This window comes from Triturus cristatus, chromosome 3_1, assembly GCF_964204655.1.
Source record: "Triturus cristatus chromosome 3_1, aTriCri1.1, whole genome shotgun sequence".
Lineage (NCBI taxonomy): Eukaryota > Metazoa > Chordata > Amphibia > Caudata > Salamandridae > Triturus > Triturus cristatus.
The window spans coordinates 262406422-262432462 of NC_140583.1; the positions used below are offsets into that span (position 1 = coordinate 262406422).

Sequence of the window (26041 nt, forward strand, 5' to 3'; positions counted from 1 at the left end):
TCGAGAACTCGAGGGCATCCGAATATTAAACTACATTCTAATGCTTAGTGCTAAGAGGCCACAAAAGTGCTGAGGGTTTGTTCTCTGGCACACAATGTGCTAGACACCTCTTGTTTTGTATACCAATTTATGTTTTGAGTGTAGACTATTTACTTGCCGGCTAACAAACTAATTTTCTTTCATAAAGTAGAGAGCTGTCTAGACATTGAAATTTATGTTGCGTGACGCCTCCTGGAGTAAGCCTCGACTGCTCGACCCTTCTACCGTGAGAGCGTCAAGCACTAAAAGGGAATACTTAGTCATTAATTTTGAGTGTAATAGTATTTAACCGCTGGATACTAGTAGCAAACGGCAGTCACAGTTAATGCTCACTAGATCTCATGCTGCCCTCAAAACACAGTAAAAGCAAAGGCATCGCATGAAATATGATAAACCTGTCAAAATTCATCAAAAAATAACAGAATAGCTGGTTTACCTTTGTGAGTCCCCTTTCTCTTAACTCTAAAATTATGCGTAATTCACATTAGATCCAAGTAAAAGAAAACTATTCATGTTAGTGGTCGTTTTCCACAGAAGATATGTTTATTGTTTCTCCTGCAGCACAAACATTTGTTTCTGCACATCCAGTGCTTTTTGCTGGTGCATCTAAATGTAATTCTTCATCCAGAGGCTGACATTAACGTGTTGGGTTATTTCATGAGGTCCTCCTTAGGAGTGCCCATACACTCTGTGGTTTGGAAACAATAAATGTGGAATTAATGTGTTGTAAAATGCATGGCTGTCCCTAATTTATTTTATCAAGTTTTGGTGGGTGGAGATGAGAAAGCCTTCAAGCCAGCCTTGATAAAGCCCGCCTCTTTCACTGAAGTAACTTGCTTCTTGAGGGAAAGACCTAACAGGAGCCCAAAATCAGCCCTAGCATAAATATTCACACCCGCCGCACACTGCTGCAGGCGGAGACTAGAATGGGGACATGGTTGGGTCATGGAACCCACCCTGCTCTGAAAGCAGGTCCCAAGCCTGCCACCCACTGGGTAAAGGACAGAGTGGCAAAATGGCCTTCATAAAGTTAGCCATTGTCAACCCCAATGATTTAAGTGAAATGATGCCTTTTTACTTGTTCTGTACTTCTGTTACCAAACTTCATGATATTAAAAGTCATAAATAAATTCAAAGACCTGGAACTTCTAAAGTTTGCTGATTAAACTCAAATGACCGGCGTTCAAATGATACTGAGAGCTCTGATGGTTACCGGATGATTACCCATTGATTAATCATCCATTACCCTTGATTGGTGTCGCTGGCACACCAAGCATGGAATAAAAAAGGATCTAAAACGGTGTTTAACATGCGGATAAAGTAGCCCAGGCAGTAAACTATAACGCTTGTCTTCAATTATTGAATTTGTGGTTTAGAAGATGGATCCACAATCAAAGATCAAAGGCCTGTAAATGAAGTTTGGTGCTTGGGCGTAAGTGAGCTGCTTCAGAGTCAAATCTGCATTATTTACGCTTACTATGGCGCAAACTCCAGTACCGGAAGACACAGGCAAGAAACCTCAACTTCTAGCCCATGTTGCATTTGCCAGGCAAATAACATCATTTGGCTTATTCTATATATTGACACAGTGGTGTCTGGGGCAAATCTATGGTAAATGATAGACTTTTTCCTAACACTAGGGATATTTCAGCTGAGATCCACAAAAACTCAAAAGTGTGCTGGTAGTGGTGCCCACTCTTAATTGACAAATACAACTTGTGAAGTCTGTTAGGACTACAATGGAGGGATAATAAGCATTTAAATGTCTGATACTAAGGTTGGCAATAGTACAACTATTTTGGTTCCAAGCACATATTACTGGATACAATTAGTTAATGGAGGCATAATGTTGCTGAAGACCCTTGTACCAACATGGTGCGGCCATCGACATCTTGGTTGCTCCTGCGGTAACTACAGTCACAGCGGCTGAATCTGTAGACAGGTTCATATTGTGGAGAAAGGTAAAGAATGTAGGTCGCCTTGGTGGTAGGTTGATGGTTTTGATAGCTTTGCACACATTCACATTGCTTGTCCTTGACCCTTTTGATGCTGCTGTTACGAATAGCTTTTACCTTTTGTATTCTCATTTCATTCGTTTTAAATTTTGTTGTTTTTTTCCTTGCACGGGTGCTAAAACTAGGGGTGCATGACGCTACAAATATAGGGGCATATTTACAAGCCCTATCGCCACCACAACGTCACTTTTAATGATGTTGTGATGGCAAATGGAGGATAGCCTTATTTACAAGGCAGCGTTAAGCGCTTAAGTGTAGAGTGAAAGGGCAAGCAATTGGTGTTGTGGTGGGCGTTCCACCGCAGCTCCCATTGATTTTGACGCTGCCTCCTATTTACAAGAGCAGCGTTAATAGGACACAGTGCCAAAATTAAGAAAGGGAAAACCCTGTCTTGAACAGTCGAAAGTAGGAGAAATGCTTTATTTCTCCTAGTTTTTGCTGTTTCCATGTTTGCTGCCTTGGGCAGCACACATAGAAACAGCAAAACGCCAATGCTTGTTTATGTGCAGGAAGGTCTTCCTGCACATAAAAAATCATTTAAACAAAATGCTGCTTTGAAACTTCTATGTGTGCTTCATTAAGCAGCACACATAGAAGTTACAAAACGGCATTTAGAGATTGTTTATGTGCTGTAAGGGGGACCTCTCTGCACATAAACAATCTTCCCCACAACACAGGCTCCCTTGCACAGTGCAAGGGAGCCTGCATTGCCACTAGGCAGCTACATTTAGCACCAGAGCAGGGGGAAACTAAGGGCTGCCCCATCTTCTAGTTAATATGGTGCAGCTCTGCATTTCTAAAGTGACAAAGCGTGACGTAAGCCTTCTTGCCCCATTTTGCTTTGAAACTTCGCATATTTTTTAACATTTTCCATGCTTCACAAAGTGCAAGCTTACAGTTGTAGTTTATATCCAGGCTTAACTTTAACTGCTTTTTGTGGTAGCAGGAAACCACTCCCGCTGCTGTTAATGGGTCGGAGCAGTAATTGTCAGCTGTTGGACCACCCATGCTCAGAAGCCATGAAATCACTTCCCCGCTGACGGAAGTCCCGCCCTCAATGGGACGATATTTCTGGTGATGGGGAATGACCAGTGCATGGCTGTTGAGTAGAGGCCTGGTACCTGCTGCCTCTCAGAACTGAGTGATGGTGGGTAAAGTGCCCTTACTGCCGGATTTTCTGAAATTGGACATAGAAATTCCATGAATCATCATCTGCAGAGTGCTGGCCCTACTAAAGAACACACATAGCCAAATAGTCATGAAGCTTTGCCAACCTTCATGAAGTTTCTCAAAGTCTTACAACTTTGCGGGCAACGCCTAAAGCTTCACGTACACTTAATGAGAACAACGTGGGCCCATTTTTTCTCTGAGTGGTGTGATGTACTTTTGATTTACTCCTGAATTTGTAGTAGTAAATCACGCCTATTCAATGAAAAATGTTTCATTAATTGGCTTCTTTATGTGCAGTTCATGCTGTACAAAAGTGTAAAAGTATAGGAAGTAAAAAGTGGCTTTTGTGAGGGCTCTGAAACAAGAGGATTTATTTCTCCATGTAGTGGCCACAAAGCTATTACCAACAGTAATTTATGCAGACATATCACCAATATTAACCAGGATAAAAAATGACAGTCTAGTGCATGAGCAAAGAGCTGGAACGGGAAGCACTTGGTGATAAGTGAGGCTGTGATGGCAATGTGGACGGGAGACATTAGCAGCTGCCACCAAAGTTGGAAAGTTGAGGATGTGGCGTAGCAGTCTGAGCAGCCAAATTTAGAGCCAGGGAACCAGTCTCGGCGTCGGCTCAACATCCTGTGATTCTGGGCAAATTACTTAATCTCCCCCTGTCTACCAAAAAATTATGGTATCATTTTGTAATGTAACTGGTGCTCATATTAAGCACTCCAATACCTTTGGGTCATGTTCTCACTAAATAAAACTGCAACAACAAAAAAAGATCAGTCCACCACAGAAAAAAAAAAATAATCCATCATGTTAACATGCATTTTTCCCATATGTTGGTCGAAAGCTAGGAGTCTGTGCTGCGGTCTGCAAACGACTGCTATGCTTTGGTAAAGGGCATTTACCTACATTTCTTTGAGCTTAGCACTATAATCCACCTCACAGGAATTTGGTTGGTTCACACATTCTGTCAGACGTTTGGCTGAGATCAGGACATAAATAATTAAAGGTATCACTGGCTCTCTGCTGGGACAATGGAATTTGGGAGGAGGGGTTTAGCATATGCAAGGGAGTACCTGAAACGTAAGAGCAAGATAGGACAAGAGGTAAAGACTGGAATGGGTAATGAAGATGATAGACAAAGCTAGATAGGTAACACATGTACCATTCACTAAACAATGGAAAGGCAACAGGAAAGTACAACAGGATATTCAAATGATAGTTTGTATGCTCTGTGAGAAATTAGCTGTCTGTAGCTAAGGAACTCACATTAAAGGCAAAGAGCAGTTATTCTCATAGAGTCTTGGAAGCAGTGCTTAATATGAGCCGGTGGTTGCCAGTGCTCAGCACCGGGAATTAATTGTCAACATTGGCACTTGTGGCAGACTGCCACAAGGTGGTGCTGTCTGGATAATTTAGAGATGACCACAACAACAGTTAATTATCAATTCAGTACACATTACCTGCAGCCCAAGCCATTCTTATATCTTTAGGGTCCTGTAATAGCCTGAATTGTCACACTTGTAGGAGTGCGATGGTTAGTAGTTGTGTTGTTACTATCATTGGCAGCGCTGGCAGGGGCAATGTGTGGTGTAAGCTGCAGTGACACCTGATGAGAACCCTGGCACTTATTTTTTTATTTTTACAAATTAAGCACTGCATGGAAGACACCCAGCAGGTCAAATAGAAGAAGAATGCTACTTGACTCTCAGTGCATGAGGTACCAAGCCTCAGAACTCACTGGCACCCGCAGGTAATAACAGCGAAGATGTGAATGCAAACATGAGAGGATAAAGGGTATGGAGCAGGAGAAAACGAGAACAGAAAGAGAGCTAAAAAGACAAGGCTGAATTCTGAGAAACTGGGAACGTGCCAAATGTAAAAATACAGAAATAAGGGCCCACGAAAAGATAGATTGGACTCCAAGGATCAGGGAATGAGGCAAAAGTAAAAATACAGAGCCGAGAAAGAGCAGACAGGCCAACCCAACTAAAACAGAGCAAGGAAGGATGGAAATTGGGTGCAAGGGTGGGTAATATGGAAACAGACCAAAGAACCTTGGAGTACAGGCAGGTATTGCTATAGAATAAGAGAACAAAAACAGGACAGAGGATTTATAGCATCAAGGCTCGGCCTGGGAAGTCAAGGAACATAATAAACAAGCATACAGGAGCTAGAAATAGGCCTTCAAGAGAGCAACACGTTTAACACAGGAATAAACGGTACGAGGGATGCAAGGAAGCTGAGCACTGAGCTCAGAGGGAAGCTATAACTGGCAGCTCAGTAGCACATAACTAGGGCGAGAGCCACATGAACGCAATAAGCCATCAGAACATCAGAGCTCCAACAATAGACTGAAGGCAGCTCTGTGATCACTGAGAAAAGACTGTGGAACTGGAAGCTGATATACACAAGAAGGAGAAACGAAAACCAGGAACGGAGTAAAAATAGGAATTGAGATAGAGGAGAGCCCAGAAAATATATAAACATAGGTGAAACTGTGGGGGATCAGGAACCTTGATAGCACAGAGAAGTCAGCCTCCAGAAAGTGATCTTGCTGTGGCTTCAGAAAGTAAGGAATTATATATACCTCAGTGCATTACTGTGGTGGTGTGTGAACACTGGATTGAAAAGTGGAGTGAGGTTTACAGTGTGACGTAAAGGCTGTAAAATGGGGGGAAGGTATGGACCTCCGAAGGTACTCTACCTTCACCCCCGTGGCAGGATGGTAGAATCCTGACTATGAATTATTCAACTGAGTCATTAACCAACGTGCTCAGCAATCTAAATATTGTACCCTTTCTACACTTGGCAGATCTAGATATATGAATCATTGGCTCATGGTGAACTTCAAGAAAGAATGCCCTGTAGCACGACATGCTGAGGGGAAATTGTGATTTTCCTATCTGGAGAGGCCTGTTCTAAATAAAAGGCGCAGTGTCAACATTACAGAACTTGTCATGATGTGGCCATTGTTACATTTATTTTCTCTTGTCTTTCCACCTCTCTAAATGCCTCTCGGGAACTCTTCACACATGTTTGACCTTTGCCATTTGACCTTCTTTCAGCATTGTTCCCAAGGTCACTGTCGTGAGCTGACCTTTTTAAAGGACACCTCTAGTGTATGTATATTTTTTAGGAGCTCGGCTCCTCCGAATGCCTTGGAAGGCCTTTGGGGGAGATTTACAAAGCTTGTTAGCAGCTTCTCTTCTCTGCCTCCCATGCCAGTCCCTGATCTCAACACAGCCTGTCTTAAATCTGGCTCTTCAGGTGATTCATGCCCTGAGACCCTCTTTTAAACTCTGGCCCTGCAATTCCTACATTTCTTACAAAATACAGCCTTGGTAGAGATTGTGAACCTTTTGTTGTGTATGGACTGTATTACTGATGTCTGTAACAAAGGTCTGAATACCACCATATCCAGACACCTGATCGAGGTCTGAATGACCTGAAAAGTTACAGGTCCATGATTCTCCTTCCCATAATCTGTGATATGTTTGCATAACATCTCTCCAATTTACTGGACACTTCCAATCTCTTTAGTTGGCCACTGATCAGCTTCCATCCTCAGCATGGGGCATGCCTTGCTCTCCTTGTTAGATGTGCTGAAGACCATTCAAGATAAGTAAGATCAAGGTGGTCGCTCAACCGTTCTGCTGAATTTGACACGGCTGATAAAGATCTGCCGTCACTGTGCAGCTGGTGTGAATGCCCAGCTCTGGAGAGCTTCAGGTCCTTCCATAATGATTGTATATCACTTGTCTGAAAAAACATGTAACCTCGATAGAGCCACATGGGTCTGGGACTTCACCCATAGTATTCAAAATGATTATACACAATACCTGGGAGGATTGGTTTATTCTCTTAGATAGAAGGCATTTTCCCATGCTGGTGACACTGAACGTTTTCTGATATTTGACCATCTGTCTACTAACTCCAGCAATCAGCTGGCGGAGTGCCCTGCCTCGATCCATGGCTGGATGGCTGGAACTTTCCTAAAAATGAACAGCAACAAAACTGAGGTTTTGATCTTCGGAGTTATCGGCCAGAAACCTGGGTCTTTTGCCAGTCCTATCTCCGAGGCCATAAAAACTGGCAGGCCCTTTTGAAAAGTATGTTTCTTTTGAGACCCAGATTTAAAAGGCCACTATTCTCTCACCTCACAAGGTGGGCAATTCCTTGTACTTTAGGCTTCTTGAGATTTTGATCACTACCATTAGAAAGTTGGAACTGAACTGGTCTGTGGGCTTTTCATGTATGTTCAAATTTCCTCCGCCGGTTGGCTTCCGGTGAAGGATATGGAGACCTTTCAAAACACTAAGCAATGTCCATAGTGTGTGTCATCAGACTAGACCAGTACTGTTCTCTAATCTGCTACCCCACATGATCTCTGTTAAGTTGATGCAACGCCCTAAGTGACCCAAGACGTGAGTCCCTTGCTCGCTGTGCCACATGATGCAAGCTATACCTCACTGACGCAGCGTAACAAGGCTGAAATAAGTCTGGGGTTGACCAGAGATCAGGATGGACTTTCCCCATGGGAAGCACAGTCAGTAGTGATTTGTATAAGGTGGGCCTCAGTTTAGAGTGGCACAGTTGGTGAAAAAGGATGGGTTGGAATGCTGCCCAAAGCTATTGTTTTTGGTTTAGCCTATTGGAAAGCATTCCTCCTACGGTTTTGTGAGCTCTCTAGTTTAAACCCAGTTACAACCAAATCCTCGCTTGCTGGCAACTCCTCCGTCACTGAGTTGGCTTGATGCTTCCCACAGGGCTGACCTTATTTCTACCTAGTTAATAATGGGTTCTAGTCCAGGGTCTTACTAACAGATATGGGGGGGAAAGAGCCTCATCTAGAGTTTGACTGACCCGCTGCCACGCAACTGCAGAGGCAGAGAAATTGGCTTTGCTGGCCCAGGCAGGTTTGGGTTTCTTGTCAGTTGAGCCCTCAGCGTTTCCTGAATGATGGAAGGAAAATTCACTAGTCCAGTCTTGGAGTATTTGGGTAAAGTTCATCTTTCCCAAGGCAGTTCATGAGGTGTATTTACTACTGTAACTCCAGTCCTGAAATATTTTGGGTAAAGTTAAAAAATTCCAGAATTATTTAAAAAAAAAAAGGTTTGTAGCATTACATTATCAGAAAGTGTTGCGATGAGGCTGCCGCTTAAGGCAAAAATGTAGGAATACCCTGGCACATCCACATTTGGTCCATTAAGTCTAGAACTGGTGTTAGGTTTAGTAGCTTTTCGTTTCAGTTTCCTACCAGCGTGTAGGAGATACTTCTACAGTTTTTCTGTCCGGTATGGCCTTGAGATAGTCACACACAGTTAAAATGGCGATGGGCATGTCATCTGAACGCTCACTCTGAGTATGATAGGACGTCAGACACTCCAGTCGGCAGTGGTTGCCCTGTTGCCAGGAAACTCATTTCTGTGGCTGGCCACTGGGCAGTTATTTATGTTATCTGTAGTGGAGGAGTGATTTTGCTTATATATAATCAGCAATGACCTGCACCATTCCAGAACGTCACTCCCACACCCAAGATAGCCAGGCAGTCAGTCGGTCAGATGTGAAAGGCCATCCATAGCAAATGCTTCAGCCAAGTCAAGGGGGACCACGTCAGTAATATTTGCTTGGCCGACTTCTTTTCTTGTGTCATCCAGAAATGAGAGGACAATTAGTTATGTGGACCTACCTAACATTGAGAGTTTAGCAAACAGTAAAGTTCTGATGTTGGGTTATAAAGGTCCCTGTCTCCTTTCCTGTGCAGAAGCATATTGGAGATAAGATAATGAGCCTCAAACAACTGATGGCCTTCATGCACATGCAGAGACCAGCGGCGCTCAGTGCCAGCTCTCCATTGAAGCAAGATCTGGGTACTGTGCATGTAGAAAGCAGCTAAAGTGCAGATATGTAGACCGAAGTCTCGCATGGAAGTGTCCGCCCTTCGGCACAACTCGTGCTGGTAACAGGTTGAGACGAACCCCACTCTAAAGCAATTGAATGGATATGGTTTGTCAGAAAAGAGGTTGCCCATTTCAGGAGAGTTTCTTCAAACCACATCTGTAGAGGTGGTCAAGCATGCTGACCCAGCAAGCTGTGTTGAGTGACGAAGGGGGGTCTAACTACAACACTGACAGCTACAAGGCTACTACGGCCTCTTCTGCTCACCTCGCAAGCAGCTCTTCCCCTCTTTTGTTCACTTCTCTACCACTCTGTCCAATTGTCTCCCTCCATTACTCTTCTCACCACTCCCCAATCCATTCCCTTACTATCATCGTTTCACTTTTCTCTTTAATTAGATCTGTCCCTCTCATCCTCAGCTTCCTTTTTAGGGCTCACGCCCTGCGTTGCACTGCGTAGCAGTGCTCGCGCAGGCGAGAGCCCTTTTGTGGGGGGTTCCAAAACAGACCCTGGAATCGTACACGCTCGTTATATTGGCTTCTGCTCTTGCAATCTGCTCTACTCTTTTATTCTCTCCTTCCCACTCAACCCTTATCTTTCACTTTCTGTTGTGGAGAAATGAATTGTGGGAGGCAGTGAATGTATCGAGTACATGTGCTTTAGCTTATAATTAAAGCTCCTTAATAATAAAAGCTACAATACTAATGCATTCTCTGTCTACGAATTTTATTCATCCTTCCTCATCCCTGTCTTCCATAGTACCTCACTTATATTGTATGTTTCTGTCCCTTTCACTTCCCTTGTGACATTCTTTGTTACCCCCCGATTATTACTTTTACTCTCTCCCCCAGTCGCCCCTTCCCTTTTGTTCTCTCCATTCTCTCTACTTCAACCTTCTTCCATATTTCACTGTGACTCTCCTCTGCTCCCTCGTCTTTCTTCTTTCTTTTTCAGTCTTTCACTTGATTAATCTGCAGTCCTCTGCCACACAGCTCATTTGTCACTTCTTTTAGCAGCTGCTAACTCACTCTATATCTTTTTCCACTTCTGTGCTGTTTCTCTCCTCTTCTCACTGCTTGACCTCCTTCTCTGCTTCTGTAAGTTCTCCACTCTCCCTTCTCTACATCTGTTTCCTCTCTGTTCCTGATGCACTCAGTCCTTTGTTGCGTCTCTAACGTTCTCTATAGTCTTTGCCCATTTTCTTCTTCTCTTCTTAATGTTTCTCAAGTTTCCTTTGTATCTGATTCTTTTCACACTTCTTAGAGTCTCTGTTTTGCTTCCTATTATATTGATGACTCATGTTGATGTCTTCTCTGCCTCCAAAAAGACAGGCACTTTGCCTGGGCTTTTAAAATGAGTCTCACAACCATACCTCTTATATTTCAGGTCTCTTCGGGGGTCCAGGTCCCGCAGATTACCATAATGAGTTGGTCCACCCACAGGGTGAGCCTCATGCCCCGAAGTACTCCATGGCTCAACGAACCGCATACAGTACAGTGGAGTGCAGTCCAGGTCCAGCTGCCTACACCCTGCCAGCCGTACTAGGCCCCAATGTGCCCAACAAGATGTCCAGCCCAGCCTACAGCGTCACCTGCAAGTCCAGGAAAGGCCCCTTCGACACAGACTATGTCAACAGTCCCGGGCCCGTCCATCTTCTGCCAAAGTCAGACCTCTACCTGGAAGCGGCTCCTGTCTACACTATGCAGCCGAGGACAGAGCTGCTCGCCCAGAGGGGAGAGTGTGCCGGGCCAGCCACGTACTCCCCGGAGAAAGTGACCCTTCACAAACCGCGGGCCCCAGATTACAGCTTTGGCTATCGCCACTCGGAGTTTGCCGTCTCGCTGTTTGTTGATGTCCCAAACATTGGCAACGGGAAGTGTTAAAAATAAAGTCTCTATTATCCTCATTGTGACAGAGCAGTGTGTCTTGCAAGGGCTCAATAATAGTAAAAGGCAAGTGACAAAGGGAGTGCAAACTGAGGCCTTACACACCGCGGCTGTCTATGAGCATACATGCCAACATTTTAAAAGAGAAAATTGGGAGCTTTATAAACAAGCATTGAAAATGCAATAGGTAGCGCCTTTTAGTAAGTTAAAGCCATTTGCTTTGCTAATGGTATTGTTTAGCATAGCAAATGGCTTTAACTTCATGAAAGGCGAGACCTGTTGCATTTTTAATGCTTGTTTTTATATTTCTTCAGTGTTACAGGCTTCTGGTACCGGTCCTCCAACCCCTTGAACCAGAAAATCCTCTTAAAAAAGGTGCTGATATGGCGAGGACTAATGTTCTTTATGCCCATAAAATAAGCAAATTGCAGCAAGTAGTCTGCACTTTAAATTGATCACTTTGTCTAAGAGAGATCATAACTGTACGGCGCACATATTTTCGTCCCCAGAAGGATGAAGGGATGAGTTGGCCATGCAGTCAATTGAAGCTGTTGTGCAAATACAAACAACCATTGGTAAAGCCAATAGCTCATCCTTTTACAGCCAAGACCGATTGGCTTTGCCAAAACTAGATGTTTTTATGGTAGGGTTATGAATTGGAAAAAACATTTAAAAAAATAATTTTAATATACTTTCTTAACTCTGCTGGACGGAAGATATTAAATTACACACTGAGTGTCAACATGCAATAATTTTTTCAGACATGCCTTGAATGACAACATCATGTCCTCAAACTTTTCGATTCCCATTTCACAGTATCACTTAGGTCTCATACCAGATATGTGATCAGGTGGATAGGGGAGAGAATGTGGCATCACAGTCAGATCTACCAACTTTGTAACCGGTGAGCCAGGTGCGAATTTCGGCATCGGCTCCACATCCTGTGATTCTGGACAAATCACTTAACCTCCTCGTGCCTCCCAAAAAAACATCTGAATGTGGCCTTGTGTAATGTAATTAGTGCATATGTAAAGAGCCGTACCTTCGGGCCGAGTTCGCGCTATTATAAAACTAGGGGAAACTGCGTTTCTACTGTGGGCATCTCCGGTACTTCAACATCTCGACTGGTAAATTCACTAATATAATTATCTGTTTAGTTAAGCGGGCCTTACATCTGCCACCTCTTGTTCCGACTCTAGTTATCTCACCCCGAAGTGCGAGGGCCCTTCTCATGTTACCAAACTGATGCACACATTTATCGACAAAACACTAACCTTAAAATAAGTAGAGACATTCTACCACAGAGTTCAAAGATGCGAAATGTATTCACAAGCAACGACCTGCAACCAGCTTTTGCAGTTCATAGATAGTGCCAGTCAAACATGCTTTCTGGCCTCCACTGACCGCACGCTTCCGGATTTGGCAAGGAAGGGTGTTGTTATATGGGTGACTGCTGTATTACCTGCAGGATGCACTACGTAAGCACATAGCCTGGGGGAGCACAAATATGTGAAAGCCCTAAACTAGCCAAATGGCCGTACCGCAGGGTATGTAGCCCGCCCCCCGGTCAGCAAACCGTAGCAAGGTCTGTGTAGCGAGACGGGCTGCGGCGTAGGGATTGCACCAGCGAGTGCGTGTCTGGTGCTGCACAGTCAGCACAGCCTTTCTGTGGGACAGTCACACATCTCTGACTGGAAAACATCTCCACCGGGCAGGGCTACACTGCTCCAGGAAAATTATCACAACACTCCGCAGCATCTGAGAGGCAGCCTTGCAACATCCTGAGATTCTGGGCAGATCACTTAACCTCCTCGTGTCTCCCAAAAAACCAACAGAATGTGACCATGTGTAATGTAATTAGTGCATATGTAAAGAGCCGCACCTTCGGGCTGAGTTTGCGCTATTATAAAACTAGGGGAAACTGCGTTTCTACTGTGGACATCTCCGGTACTTCAACATCTAGTCTGGTAAATTCACTAATATAATTATCTGTTTAGTTAAGCGGGCCTTACATCTGCCACCTCTTGTTCAGACTCTTGTCGTGGAAGCTTGTGGAAGCGCTTCTCCCTCAGCAAAGCAGCAGCAAAGCTCCAATGAACACAAAAAAACACCAAATAGAAACAAACACGCCTACTAAGATAAGAAAACGTTTACGACGAACGGAAAGCAGGAGATCCAGTCCAGGTGGGCCTTCCCAAAAAGCCAAAGGGAGGCAACATATAAAACTCTTTTCCAATGGCTGGCCACCGTTTAGCATAAACAGTGACACCAGCCAATGGAAATGAGGGGCGGGGCTGAAAGCCCTTTGGTAATAGTTATCATCTGCATTAGATCTCGCAGAGCGGGCTGCGCATGTGCGCAGCAACGCTAGGCGAGACCTAAAAATAATCGAGAGAATGTATTTTCCCCATCGACTTCTACGGAGGCCTGTTGTCACGTATTGGACTTGCAACTATGCTGCTGCAGGATCGGATACTAGCAGGGCCACTCGAATTATGCGATTGTGCGTCCGCAGCGATTTTCTCATGATTAAAGATTTGCCACATTTGCCACATATTCAATCTGCTGCATAATCTGCAAATTAAAAAAAAAAAAATGTTATAGCTCAAACGGTTTACAAGTTACTAACAGCACAGCGGCACATGTTGCGATGCAGTGGAAGGCCTTTTGCAAAGGTTTACTGGTCACTTTTCTGTTGCTTATTGCTATATTTGGGTATTAAATTGGTACTAACAAAGTGCGCCCAATGCCCAGACAGTGTTAAAATGTGTAGAAAGTACAAAATAATGAAGTAGTACGATAAAAAAGTCCTGCATTATGCACATAATTTACCCTTGTTTGACGCATAATTTACTCAATCCACCACATAATTTGGCCCTCTCTTGCCACATAATTCCAATGGCCCTAAATATAAGAAAGCAAGCAAACAGTTTTTTTTCTTACCTGTCAGGAGCACAGAGAAAACAGTATGGCAGGCAGAGAGAACGTGATGAAAATGTTGTGCACTGACCTGCAGGAGCAGGTTAATAGCAGTGCATACTCTGAGTCACACAGGACCAGTCCCTGTCTGCTGAAGCCTTCAGAGTAATCAGGATTTTGCCTGCAGAGATCGGGAGGCGGGAGACTAGCCTTCAAATGGGTAGTCTCCAGGCTGCATCAGGCGAGTTGGCATGTATGTCTGAGGCACACGGGGCATGCACGCTGCAGCAGATGCAACAGCTTGCCCTTGGGTAAAACATCTCAAAGTTAGAGGGTTTGGTTGGAGGGACACCTTTCACTTCAAATGAAACTGTGCAGGCTGAGGCCTTTCACAAGGGAGCTACCTGGTAATGTACGGAACTTACAATCTACTCCATAGGAAACAAGCATTTGCAATGCAATAGGACTTGCATTTGCAAGAGTTAGATCTATTGGCATTTTAAATGACAATGGCTTTTACCTATGTGTTTTAGTTTGGAGTGTAGTGGATGTATGTGGAGTGGAATTATGCGGGTTGCATTGAAATAGTTAGTTGTGGAATTGTGGGGGGTGGAATTGTGTGATGTGGATTGGATTTGTGTAGTGGATTTATGTGGTATGGTGAATAGATAAGGGTGAGTCCTTAACAGATTAGATAGAAAGGACAATAGAGAGGGATAGGTAGTTTGTGCAGGAAGTGGTGATTGAATTTGAGATAGAGGAGCAGAAAGAGTGTATTAGAAAGAGAGAAAGAAGGGGAGAGTAGACCACTAATGCATAAAGAAGGAGAACATTTGTACGCAGAAGACACCCCAAGAAGAGGAAGAGAACATGGGTTTGTGGGACAGAACCTTTGAAAAGGCATGGAAAAGAAACTGTGCTTGAAGACCTGAGAGAGGCGGAAAGAGTGCATGAGAGAGCAGGAGAGAGGCATGAGAGAGAGTAGAAAAGAAAGAGACAGAAGGACAAGTGGAAGGGGCTACCGGTGGAGGGGAGGCGAGAGGTGGACTAAAGCACATCATGTGGAGGTGCAGGAAGGTCCCTTGTGTGCGCAGGTAGTATAGAGAGGGGACAGAGAGTGGGAAGGAGGGCTGAGGGGGCAGTAGTGTTTTGAGATGAGAGGGGGTAGTGGGAATGTGAGGGAATGTTGAGAAGGGTGGTGGGTGTGTTTGGGGAGAGATGACATGGCTGGTGGGAGCGCAAGGGAGAGATGTGTTGGATTGGAATTGTTTGTTGTGGAGTGGCATGTTTGGAAGTTGATTTATGTGGTGTGCTGTTAAATATTGTGCCCTAATGTGGAAATCTGTGGTGTGTAATGGAGGTATGTGGTGTGTTGAGAGATTGTGTTGTGTATTTGAAACTTGGTGTGGAGTTATGTGGTGTGCATTAGAAATGTGTGGAGCTGAACTGTGTGGCATGGAACTGTGGCGTTGAGCGAAATTATGCTTATTGGAATTATGTGTCATAGTGTGGAGTGTATTTATGTGGATTGCTGGTGTGTGGCATATAGTGCATTTATTTGGGATTTAATTCTATTGTATTGAGTAAAGTGTAATTATGTGGTGCTGAGTGGTATTATGTAGAGTGTAGTTATGTTGTTTGTTGCAGAATTGTTTGGCACTGAATTGAGTAGTGTTGTGTGGAAATATGTGGTATGGTTTGTAGTGGTATTATGTGGCATGGTGTGGAGTAGTATTGAATGGTGTGGAATTATGTGGCTTGTTGTGAGGATAAATGTATTTCGTTGATGGTTATTATGTTTTTTGAGATTGAGTGGATACATGTGCAGTGTAAATATGTTGCATGAAATGTAGGTTAAAGTGTAATTATGTGCAGTAGATTTATGTAAAGTGTTGTGTGGAGTGTAGCTATATCTTTTGGAGTGGAGTGGAATTATGTACCAGAGTGGTATAATGTGAATTGGAATTTTGTGGCATGGAACAAAGTTGAATTATGTGTAGTTTTTGTATTGCCTTGTACTTATGAGGCATAGAGTGGAATGATGTGGATTTATGTGGAGTGGCACTGTGTAGCATGGAGTGGCATGTAGTGGAGTGGAAATATGTGGCATGATGTTGATCTATATTGTGCGCATTGCAATTATATGGTGTGGTGTGGAGTGGAATTATGCAGGTTGCAGTGGAATTGTTTGTACTGGAATTGTGTGGGGTGGAATTGTGTGGTGTTCAGTGCAATTATGTATAGTGGAATTATGTGGCATGGTGTGCAGTGGAATTATGTGGAAATCACAATGAAAACACAAATTGGAAATTTAATACGGAGGCACATAAAGAGAAGATATTGAATCAACAATTAAAAAGTTGATGCTCTAGCAGCTTGGGTGATTTATGAGGCTCATGGCAACCTTGGACATAGCAACCAAATCGTGTGAAGTAGAGAGAACTACAGCATACAGCAAGCAACAGAATGTCTCAGTTATTAACCCCTTCCCCGCTCATGACGGAACCACTCCGTCATGAGCCACGGTTGCGCTGTGCTCATGACGGAGTGGTTCCGTCATGCTGCGGCCGTTGGCCGGCGCTCCGCTCACGCGGCGCTAATTCCCCACCTGTGCGGGCGATTAGCGCAGTGGGCGGAGACGTGACGGAACCACTCCGTCATGAACACAGCTCAACCGTGGCTCGTGACGGAGCGGTTCCGTCACGAGCACAGCGCCACGTGCTTCCCCCAAACCCCCCCCAGCGCCGCGGCGGAATTCCTGCCGCGGCGAAGGGGTTAAATGACACAAATTTATCAAAATAATTCCCACAGAAGGGCACCAATACAAGTGTGCCTTGCTTGTGAGACACATGCACAGCAAACTGGTATTTATGAAATGTGTCCCTCAAAATCACAACTGAGCTAAAGTGACTTTTTCAACGACAGCACTTTAAATAAGAGTTGCCACTGAGGAAATTAAATTATACAATCAAGGATGCTTCATGGCAGTCTGAGTGCTGCTGTAAATAAAGTAGTACAGATGGTGATTGTGCCTGCTGCAAAAAATGCTAATTACAGATATGTGCTTTATATAGGTAGGTCAGTGCGTTACTGCTTTTATCACTCAAATCCTTTGGTCAGTAAATCATTGGAGGAGGCCATGGTGGGATTTGGAGGGTGCACTAGGATAGTTGCAGCCAGTGCTACCAATACTAAAGCAGGCCCTGCGCAGAACACAAAACTGGACAGGACTAGAGTCGCCCGTCTTTCTCGTCACCTTTAGTCTATCTAACTCTGTGCCAGATTACACACACTAATACAATTGGAATATCACAAAAACTGTTTTTATTGTCAAACAGCAAATTAAGAGCTGGGCATGCAACCGAGACAAACTATCTACTACGGCCGGCAAAACTCCACTAGTCAGCTGGCCCTTGTCTCAAAGAACACACCATTAACAGAAACTCAACTAGTTTACCACCACTTTCCTTGCCACTTTTTTTTATAATAATGTATAGCCATTAAGGTAATAATATCAATTATGCCCTGCACCATTGAAACTCAAAATAGAGCGGCATGCACAACAGTGTACTATATTTGCTGCCATTTAGTAAAATCACACATTTTTTACAATGTTGGGCTTTAGATGGGCACATAATAGTCAGCCACATATGTGTCTTGGTTCAAGCAGCATGCGGCTCAAGGAAAGAATGCCACCCCTCGATGAAGCATGCCATGATGTGCCCAGGAGAATAGATGTGTCTTTGCCTGGAAAAACAGAAATTAAGGCGTTGGGGATCACTCGGATATCAGATAAAGGGAAGCACAGGAGCCAACAGAAAGGGCTTAGGGAGGTAGAGGGTTAAGTGAGAAAGCAGAGGAGAGGGAGAACACACAACTTGGGTGCGATTGTAAAGGACAACAACACTGAGCGTTAGGCAGGGGTATGATGCGTGAAGCAGAATAGTGGGAGGGAACTGTCAACATATACACTCGTGGATTGCTACAGAAATATAAAATAAGAAAAAACAAGTGAATATGGGAGGGACGTGGTGGGTACAACTAACAATGGGGGGACTTCGAATTTTTAAACAAGAGGCTGTTTAACAGAAACAGCGCCCTTTAATAGGGGAGTGGGAAAGAGAGAGAGTTAGAAGGTTTCCTCCTCATGAAGAATTTTTTTTTTTTTTTTTTAAACTCTTTTTATTTAAGTTAGGGCATAACAGAATCACGTAAATACACATATATTGTCAGTTTGCTGGTACATTTTCCTTATATCAACGTTCATAGCACTGTTACATTGTAATATCAGACTGATCACATCTATGAACCCATACACATCACTTCACCCCTTCCCCATTTCAGGTGGAGATAGCCTCACTTGGCAACTCCGGTGGTTCGCAGATAAATCCCCTGTATTTGTTCCAGGCTCCCCATACCTTCCCCCATTTCTGTGGACAACCTCGGTTAATATATGTAGTCTTCTCTGCTACCATTGCCTCATCCATATCCGTACACCATGCTTTGAGCTTCGGCGGGCATCTGGAGCCCAACAACCTAAAGAATTTGTTTTTTCAACCCTCTTTTCTCAGTCACCACAGGTGAAATCCCTCCCAGCAGCTGGTTTATGAAATAGTGCAAGGGGAGGCCCTTAATGAGCTGAATATGCTCCCAGCTGGGACAAATTTATGCAAATGAGATGCACATACAAAGACGCCGGGTCAGACACATATTTGCAATTCCAGCAAAATGCTGCAGCTAGGAGATGAACAGCTTTGATAAAATGGTAACAAAAGGCACCTTTTACCCACCGGTTTGTTTCACTTTGACTCACTAATGAGCACACCTAACCGCAATTAATTGCTAAAAAAGAATCTGAAGTAAATGCATGGACGGCGTTCCTTTAGAGCACACAATTAATACCAACATTGACTTAATCAATCCACTAACCTAGGGTCAAGGCCGGAGGGGCTTGCTAACCCCAAAGGTCAGATTGGGATCCCGATTTGTTGCAAGCACTGTTAAAAAAGTGGCCCACATTCGCGGGGCGTGCCCTTTCATGAAACATTATTCGGTTACTCTCAGAGGTCTCATTTGTAGAGAAAATTTGGTCAATTAATCATTTTAAAGCTTATAGAGCCAGTCACATTGGTGAAGACACGGAGCACAGCAGTTCTGAAAACTGAGTACTTGCTTGCAGTCTTAACGTCCTGCACAATGTAGTCAGATACTCTTTCCCAACCAGCCATGTCCTTGACTCTGATCATCACATAAATCAGAAATCTATTACAAAGTCAAGGGTAAAGAGTTAGACTGGAATTTCTGGGACTAGAACATGTAATAACAAATGTAAGAGGAAGAGCAGCTCTGAACCTCTGCCTTGGAGAATAGAACTTCTAATGACAAACAGTAAAGAAATACATTTTGCAAATCAGCCAAAAAAACATTTTGCAAAACAATCAAAAGAAATGAAATCTACCTCATTCACTAATTTTGAGAGGTGAAGAAGAACTAGAAATCTGGGGGCATATCAACAACAACCGGCGATAAATATCTCTAAGCGCACTTAGCGCTAGGATAATTATCGCCGGCTAGCGTGAATTTTTATCGCTGAGATAGCGTGCTATTAGCAACGCTTATCTCAATAGCGATAAAAATCCTCACGCTAACAGGCTAACGTGAGATTATCGCTGGAAACCCAGCGATAATCTCACGTTACCTTGTTGATAGGGACAGGCAAACTTAGCCATGATATCCTCCTTCCATAGGATATCATGGCTAAGTCAGAAAAATACCAGATGTAAAAAAGCAGCGTTAACCGCGGTTAGCGCTGCTTTTTTTGTCTCTAACAGGGTTAGCGACATTCTTGATAATACGAGAAATGTCGCTTAGCGACATTTCTCCTATTATTTTACTCTGGAACGCCCCCTTTGCATCTCATTAGAGATGCAAGGGGAAGCGTAGAGTAAAAGGGTGCCAACATGCAAATTTGCATGTTAGCACCCTGTTGTTGATAGGGCGCTAGTTTTATCTCTCCTTTTTTGGCTTTTAAAGCCAAAAAAGCAGAGATAAAGCCCTTGTTGATATGCCCCCTGGTAGTGATGGGTGTGATGGGGAGAGACATAAGGGAAAGACCAAAAGATCGGGTAGCCGGAAGAAAAGGTACATAGCTATAGAAAGAAGAAGAGGTAGGTAGATAATGAGTGTAAGAGACATAGATAATACTTTATGGCCATAGACAAACACATGCAAGCCTGCAAATTGAGCCTTCTTCACCTTATCAAAGAGAATATGAATCAAATGAGACTAAGAATACAGAAGAAGCAATAAACACCCTCTGTTCTCAAAATCATGGTTCGAGTGACCTGAAGACAACTAATGATATTGGTTTAAATACTCCATCTGTGTAACAATCCCTCACAATTCTTCACATGCCCTCCATGTGTAAGACACATGCTATAGCACCAAATCTGAAGCACGGGTTCCAGGGCACTTTAAATCGTCGTCAGGGGTAGTAAGCGCTATATAAATACAATTTACAATATGTTAATTAAGCATGTGTTTCTGTGGGTTGAAAGGCAGCCCTCAGTCTTATTCACATTTTCACATTTTTACAACTGTTTTGATGGTATCTGAAAGGCAAAGTGTCTTTTAAGTTCATTTGATGCCACATAGTAACAATACACATAAATATACTCCACATCATACCACATAATTCTAATCAGCATAATTTAACTCAGCGCCACACAGTTCCACTCCACACATTATCATTCCACACAATTCAGCAACACACCACATATATCAACTCAACAACACATTTACACAATACACCACATAAATCCAATCCACACCAAACAATACTACATCATGCCACAAAGTTTAACACACCACATAATTAAACTGCACTACAAACCACTACACAACACAAAAGACAATTTTACATAATTACACTACTCCATGACACACAATCCCACTTAACATAATTCAAGTACACTCAAAACCACATAATTACAATCCACATAATTCCACTGCACACCATGTCACATAATTCTATGCCACACAATTCCCCAACTAACAATTCCAATCCAACCCACATAATTCCATTCCACACCACATACCTCCACTCTACTCCATAACACATGGGTAAAACACATTGTCGTTTACAACACCAAACACTCAAACTCTCGCAAATGCGAGACCTAGTTGCATTGCCAATGCTTGTTTTGTTATTGTTGTTCTTCATTTTGACAGCTTTATATTGTGCGAGCGGTTATTTTAGCGCTATTCACGAGCACCAATTACACTACACAAGATCCGATTTTTTTTATTTAAGGACCTGGGAGAGAAAGTCATTTGCCCAGAATCACAGGATGTTGAGAGCAGATGCCAAGCTCGAACCTGATCCCCCCCTCTCTCCAACTCTGACCTGTAGGTCACTTATGCCTATGCACACGCAAGAGATGGAAGTGGGAGGAACACTGGGGCCAAGGTGACAATGGCCTACAGCCTGAGCAATGGAACAACAGCCAGGCCCCTTCTCTTACTAAATTACTCAACCGCTCCCACCCCTCCATTGCCTCGAGGCAATGGCCTGGCAGGGGAGGGGTTTAGGCATAAAACACAATAGCTGGGCCATCCATAGGGGCGGGGGCTGAGGTGAAGATGGCCCAAGTCCCCAGCATCACCTGTCCCCCACAGCAAGGCCCCAGAACAAACCCACCCTTCCCCGCCCACCATGCCCTGAATGAGAAGGCCCATGTGCTGGAGTGTCAGACAAAAACACAGTTTCTAGGCTGAATTGGCCCCAGGGGGGCCAAGGAGAGAATGGCCGAATGGCCTTAGCAACACCTGGCTCCCAGGGAGCCCCATTCTCGCCGTCATCTGATACCCAGCCCAACATCAGGGCAATTGTTTGGCAGGGCAGGGGGTCAAGGAGAGGCCACAGCTGATCATCTCCCAAGGGCCATATCACATGGCCCCCCCAGCGATGCTGCTTTGCTCTCCCTGTCTCAGTGCCCTCTGTGGGCTGGAAAAGGTAAAAAAACGGCCCACAGAGGGCCATCGGCCAATGCCAGTATTGCCAATCCGTCCCTACTAATCACTGTAAGGAGTGTCAATGCCTTGTGAGAGGGTAACAAGTGCATTATAAATGCAGTTACAACACAGGAGCAAGAAATTACAAGTGTCTCATATAATAAAAGCAAGACCTGTTTGAAAAATCGGCAACTGTACAGGGCCGCCCCTCCACAATGTAACATACCCAGAGTCAACATTACACTTATCATCTTTAATCCTTGGGCTCTACCTTGAAGTCTCTCTACTAGCAACTGCTATGATAGTATTGTCTTATGGCCACTATAGGGTATGCGGATAGATGGGCAAGAACTAACTGGAAGCGAGACCCAGCAGCTCAGCAACCAGCAGCACCACCAATCATCGAACTTAAATGAAAGGAAGGACAAGACGATCAACACAGACAGGAAAACTTGTAGGGCATCTTTGAATGGCAATGAAGCAAATGCAGACAGACAGACTGTTTTCCGACATGATTTTAAAAACGAGGGAATATTGACCAAATAACTTTAATTGGCTAAATAATACATAAGCTGTATATGTAATTGAAGTCAGCAAAACAGTCTATACGGAAATGAGGACAAAAAATTTAACTTCCAGAAATTTTGTGCAAAGTGAACGATACTGTTTTTTTCTGAACGCTTCAAGCATGCTTTATTTAGAACATCAAAGCTAAGTTTAATTTGTTACTATTTGATGGGACTACTGTGCCATATGAATAACTACATAACGATGAAGTGCACAGGCCTCCGGTCATAACACGGCGCACGCTTCACGGCTGCCACGCTTCACAAAATGAAACTGCACAGGCACGCCACACCGAGCAGCTGCGGCGCTGGTTGGGCTCTGAGGCAGTTGCAGCTGCCCTGAGGGAGAGCAGGGCAACTGCAAAAAAAACACACAAAAAAGAAGTTTCACAAACACATAATATAGCTAACCAGTGGAAGCAGATCGTACTTAGTCGCTGTGCTCGGGGCGTGGGGGTACACATGTAAGGAGGCATTCAAAATGCATGCCATTAACCAATAGAAACAAAGATTACAAGACTGAGAAAGGAATCAGTGAATCACCAGCCTATGGGCGGGCATAAAGCCCGCAGACTGAATACAGCATGTCTCGCGCTGCCTAGGCTCGAACTAAAAAGGAAAGGAAAGCAGACTACTTAATTGACATGAGGATTTAACTTAAATAACATCAGGATTTAAACCCCACATCTGTAGGTTCAGCAGCCGGCAAAACAAACAGTCACATAAACACGTATACAAACAAATGGAAAATTTCAACTTACAGGTAAGCCTGGGCGAAGCACTACGCTACGCTTGCGTAGTTTGCGAAGTTCGCGCTACTTTGCTCTACGCGAACTGCACGTAGCACAGTGCGAACACGCGTAGCGTAGTGTTGCGTAGTGCTGCGGTCATTTTTTGCTTGCTCGCGGTCCTCAACGTCAAGTTGGCGACCGCGAGCAAGCAAAATGACATCCCGGCGAGACTTTTTCCTTGTTCGCGATCAGCAACATCAAGTTGGCGATCGCGAGCATGGAAAATAAACCTCCCGGCAAGATTCCCAACGCGAGGAGGTCAGGTTTCTCATTGCGAGGGGTCGCGTATGTTCGCGACCGCTCGCGATGAGAAACTACCAGTTCGCGTTGAGAAAGCTGCCGCTCGAGTAAAAATCTACTCGAGCAGCAGAAAACTACAGCTCGCACTGTGCAAGATGCCATTTTCAATGATTGCACAGTGCCGGTTGCTTGTCCGCACTGTGCAATCATTGAAAACAACATCTTGCACAGTGCGAACATGTTACTACGCAGTTCGCGAAGTGCTACGCGTAGCTCGCGTAGTGCGAACTTCACTTTGCGTAGCTTCGCGAAGTGCTACTTCGCGAACTACGCCCACCCTTACTTACAGGCCCTACAAGCTGCAAGAAATTAGCACAATGGTTTCAAACAGGAGCAGCCCATTTTGTTCACATTTCACACTTACCTGAATACATATTTGCTCTCTCTTCTAGGTCCTAGAAATTCTTTCTCCTAGAACCAGGGCCAACCCAACCCATTGGGGCACAGAGGATAACATGGCAGTAAGTAGTATGCTGTTATGTTTTTGCACTATGGGAAACCTTTTGATTAGTAGGCAGGCAGTAGGGCAGTAGGACACAAAATTAAGAGGACACTTCACATAGCCTTGCCTTACGAAACAATGCTTGCAATGACTGACAAGCATACCATAGAGTGCATGGGTGCTAGCGAGGAATATTGGTAAATAGTTTTATGGAAATCAGTGCATCACCATGTTTAAACAGAAGTGTTCCAGGCAGTGTCTTTGTGAGACGATTCTTTGGCAAAGGAAATTAGGCTTGAATACAAGGGGCACACACATACATCAGTGCCCGTACTTGCCCAGAATGCTAGAAGTGCTTGCAAACATGAGGAATCAGACGTTATACTCAACCAAACCCCTGTACAGGACTTTGCCTACATAAGTTCTGGTTGCACCAGGCATAATGAAATATGTCCTACTCACTGAAAAGAAAATGCTCTGCAGCCGGTTAGTTTCTACAAATATCTATATTCATAGGAAGATCAGTGAGTCAACTACCACTCGCAGACCCATAACATACAGTCTACATTTTCATTCCAGTCTGATGCATGAACATTCCAATAAAACTGTAATTCAAAAAACGTATAGTGAGGGGTAGAGAAAGCAACATAACATACTATATATGCACATGACGAGAAGGTTAGAAGGGCTGTTTAACAGCAGCATACTATGCGGCACAGAAGGCCAATTCAGTGGAAAGGAGAATACTTTGAAAGATAATGTCTCAGGTACAAAGATTTAGAACAACATCTCACAGGGCTCATCATCAAAATGATTCCTCTTTATTTTCACTTCTTTAATCAATCAGGGAATTGCAAGCGCACTACTCACCCGTGAGGGTCTCAAGGCATTGATGGGGGGGGTCCGCAGATCTGTTTAGCCGAAGACCCAGGTCTTGAGGGTCTTCCTGAAGGTGTTCAGGGAGGGGGCGCGTCTAATGTCTGCCGATCCCTCGTATCAAGTCTTGGCTGCAATGTGAGAGAAGGATCTTCTGCCTGGTATGGCCCTGTGGATGCGCGGGGTTGCGGCCAGTGCGCGGTTGGAAGATCGGAGGTTTCTTTTGGGTACGTGGAAGTTGATTCTGTCGTTCAGGTATTTGGGTCCATTGTTGTGTAGGCATTTGTAGGCGTGAGTGAGGATTTTGAAAGTGACTCTTTTCTCCGTGGGGAGCCATTGGAGACTTCGTAGGTGTTGGCTGATGTGTTCATGTCGGGGGATGCCGAGGACAAGTCTGGCGGCGGTGTTCTGTATTGCCTGGAGTTTGCGGAGCAGGGGCTTGTTGATGCCGGCGTACAGTGCATTTCCATAGTCCAGTCTGCTGGTGATGAGTGTGTGGGTGACTGTCTTGCTTGACTCAGGGAGGATCCACTTGAAGGTCTTGCGGAGGATGCGGAGGATGTTGAAGCAGCTGGAGGTGACGGCGTTGACCTGTCGGTTCATGGTGAGTGATGAGTCGAGTACGATGCTGAGGTTCTTGCCGAGGTTTGAGGGGGTAGGTGGGCTTCGGAGGGCGGTCAGCCACCAGGTGCTGTCCCATGCAGAAAGGCTGGTACAGAGGACGAGGACTTCTGTCTTCTAGGCATTGAGCTTCAGGCAGCTGTTCATCCAGACTGCAAAGTCTTGCATTCCTTTCTGGAAGATGAGTTTGACAGTGGTGGGGTCTTTGGTGAGGGAGAGGATGAGCTGGGTGTCGTCGGCGTAGGATACGATGTTGAGGCCGTGTTGTCGGACAATGGCTGCGAGGGGGGCCATGTAGATGTGGAAGAGGGTGGGGCTTAGAGATGAACCCTGTGGGACTCCGCAGGTGATTTTCGTGGGGTCGGAGAGGAAAGGTGGGAGTTGGATCCTTTGGCTTCTTCCGGTGAGGAATGATCAGATCCAGTCCAGGGCTGTTCCTTGTATGCCTGCGTAGTGTAGTTTGGCCACTAGTGTGCGGTGGTAGATGGTGTCG

The 26041-nt window shown here is 44.4% G+C and overlaps 1 protein-coding gene across 1 annotated transcript in view; it reads left to right on the top strand.

The window, feature by feature from the left end:
- Positions 1-11017, top strand: part of CIMAP1C (ciliary microtubule associated protein 1C) — an 86626-nt gene extending 75609 nt beyond the window's left edge. The window contains exon 4 of the mRNA XM_085646316.1: positions 10521-11017. Within this exon, the coding sequence (XP_085502442.1) occupies positions 10521-11017 (497 nt within the window). The remainder of the gene's footprint in view (positions 1-10520) is intronic.
- The last annotated feature ends 15024 nt before the right edge of the window (positions 11018-26041 follow it).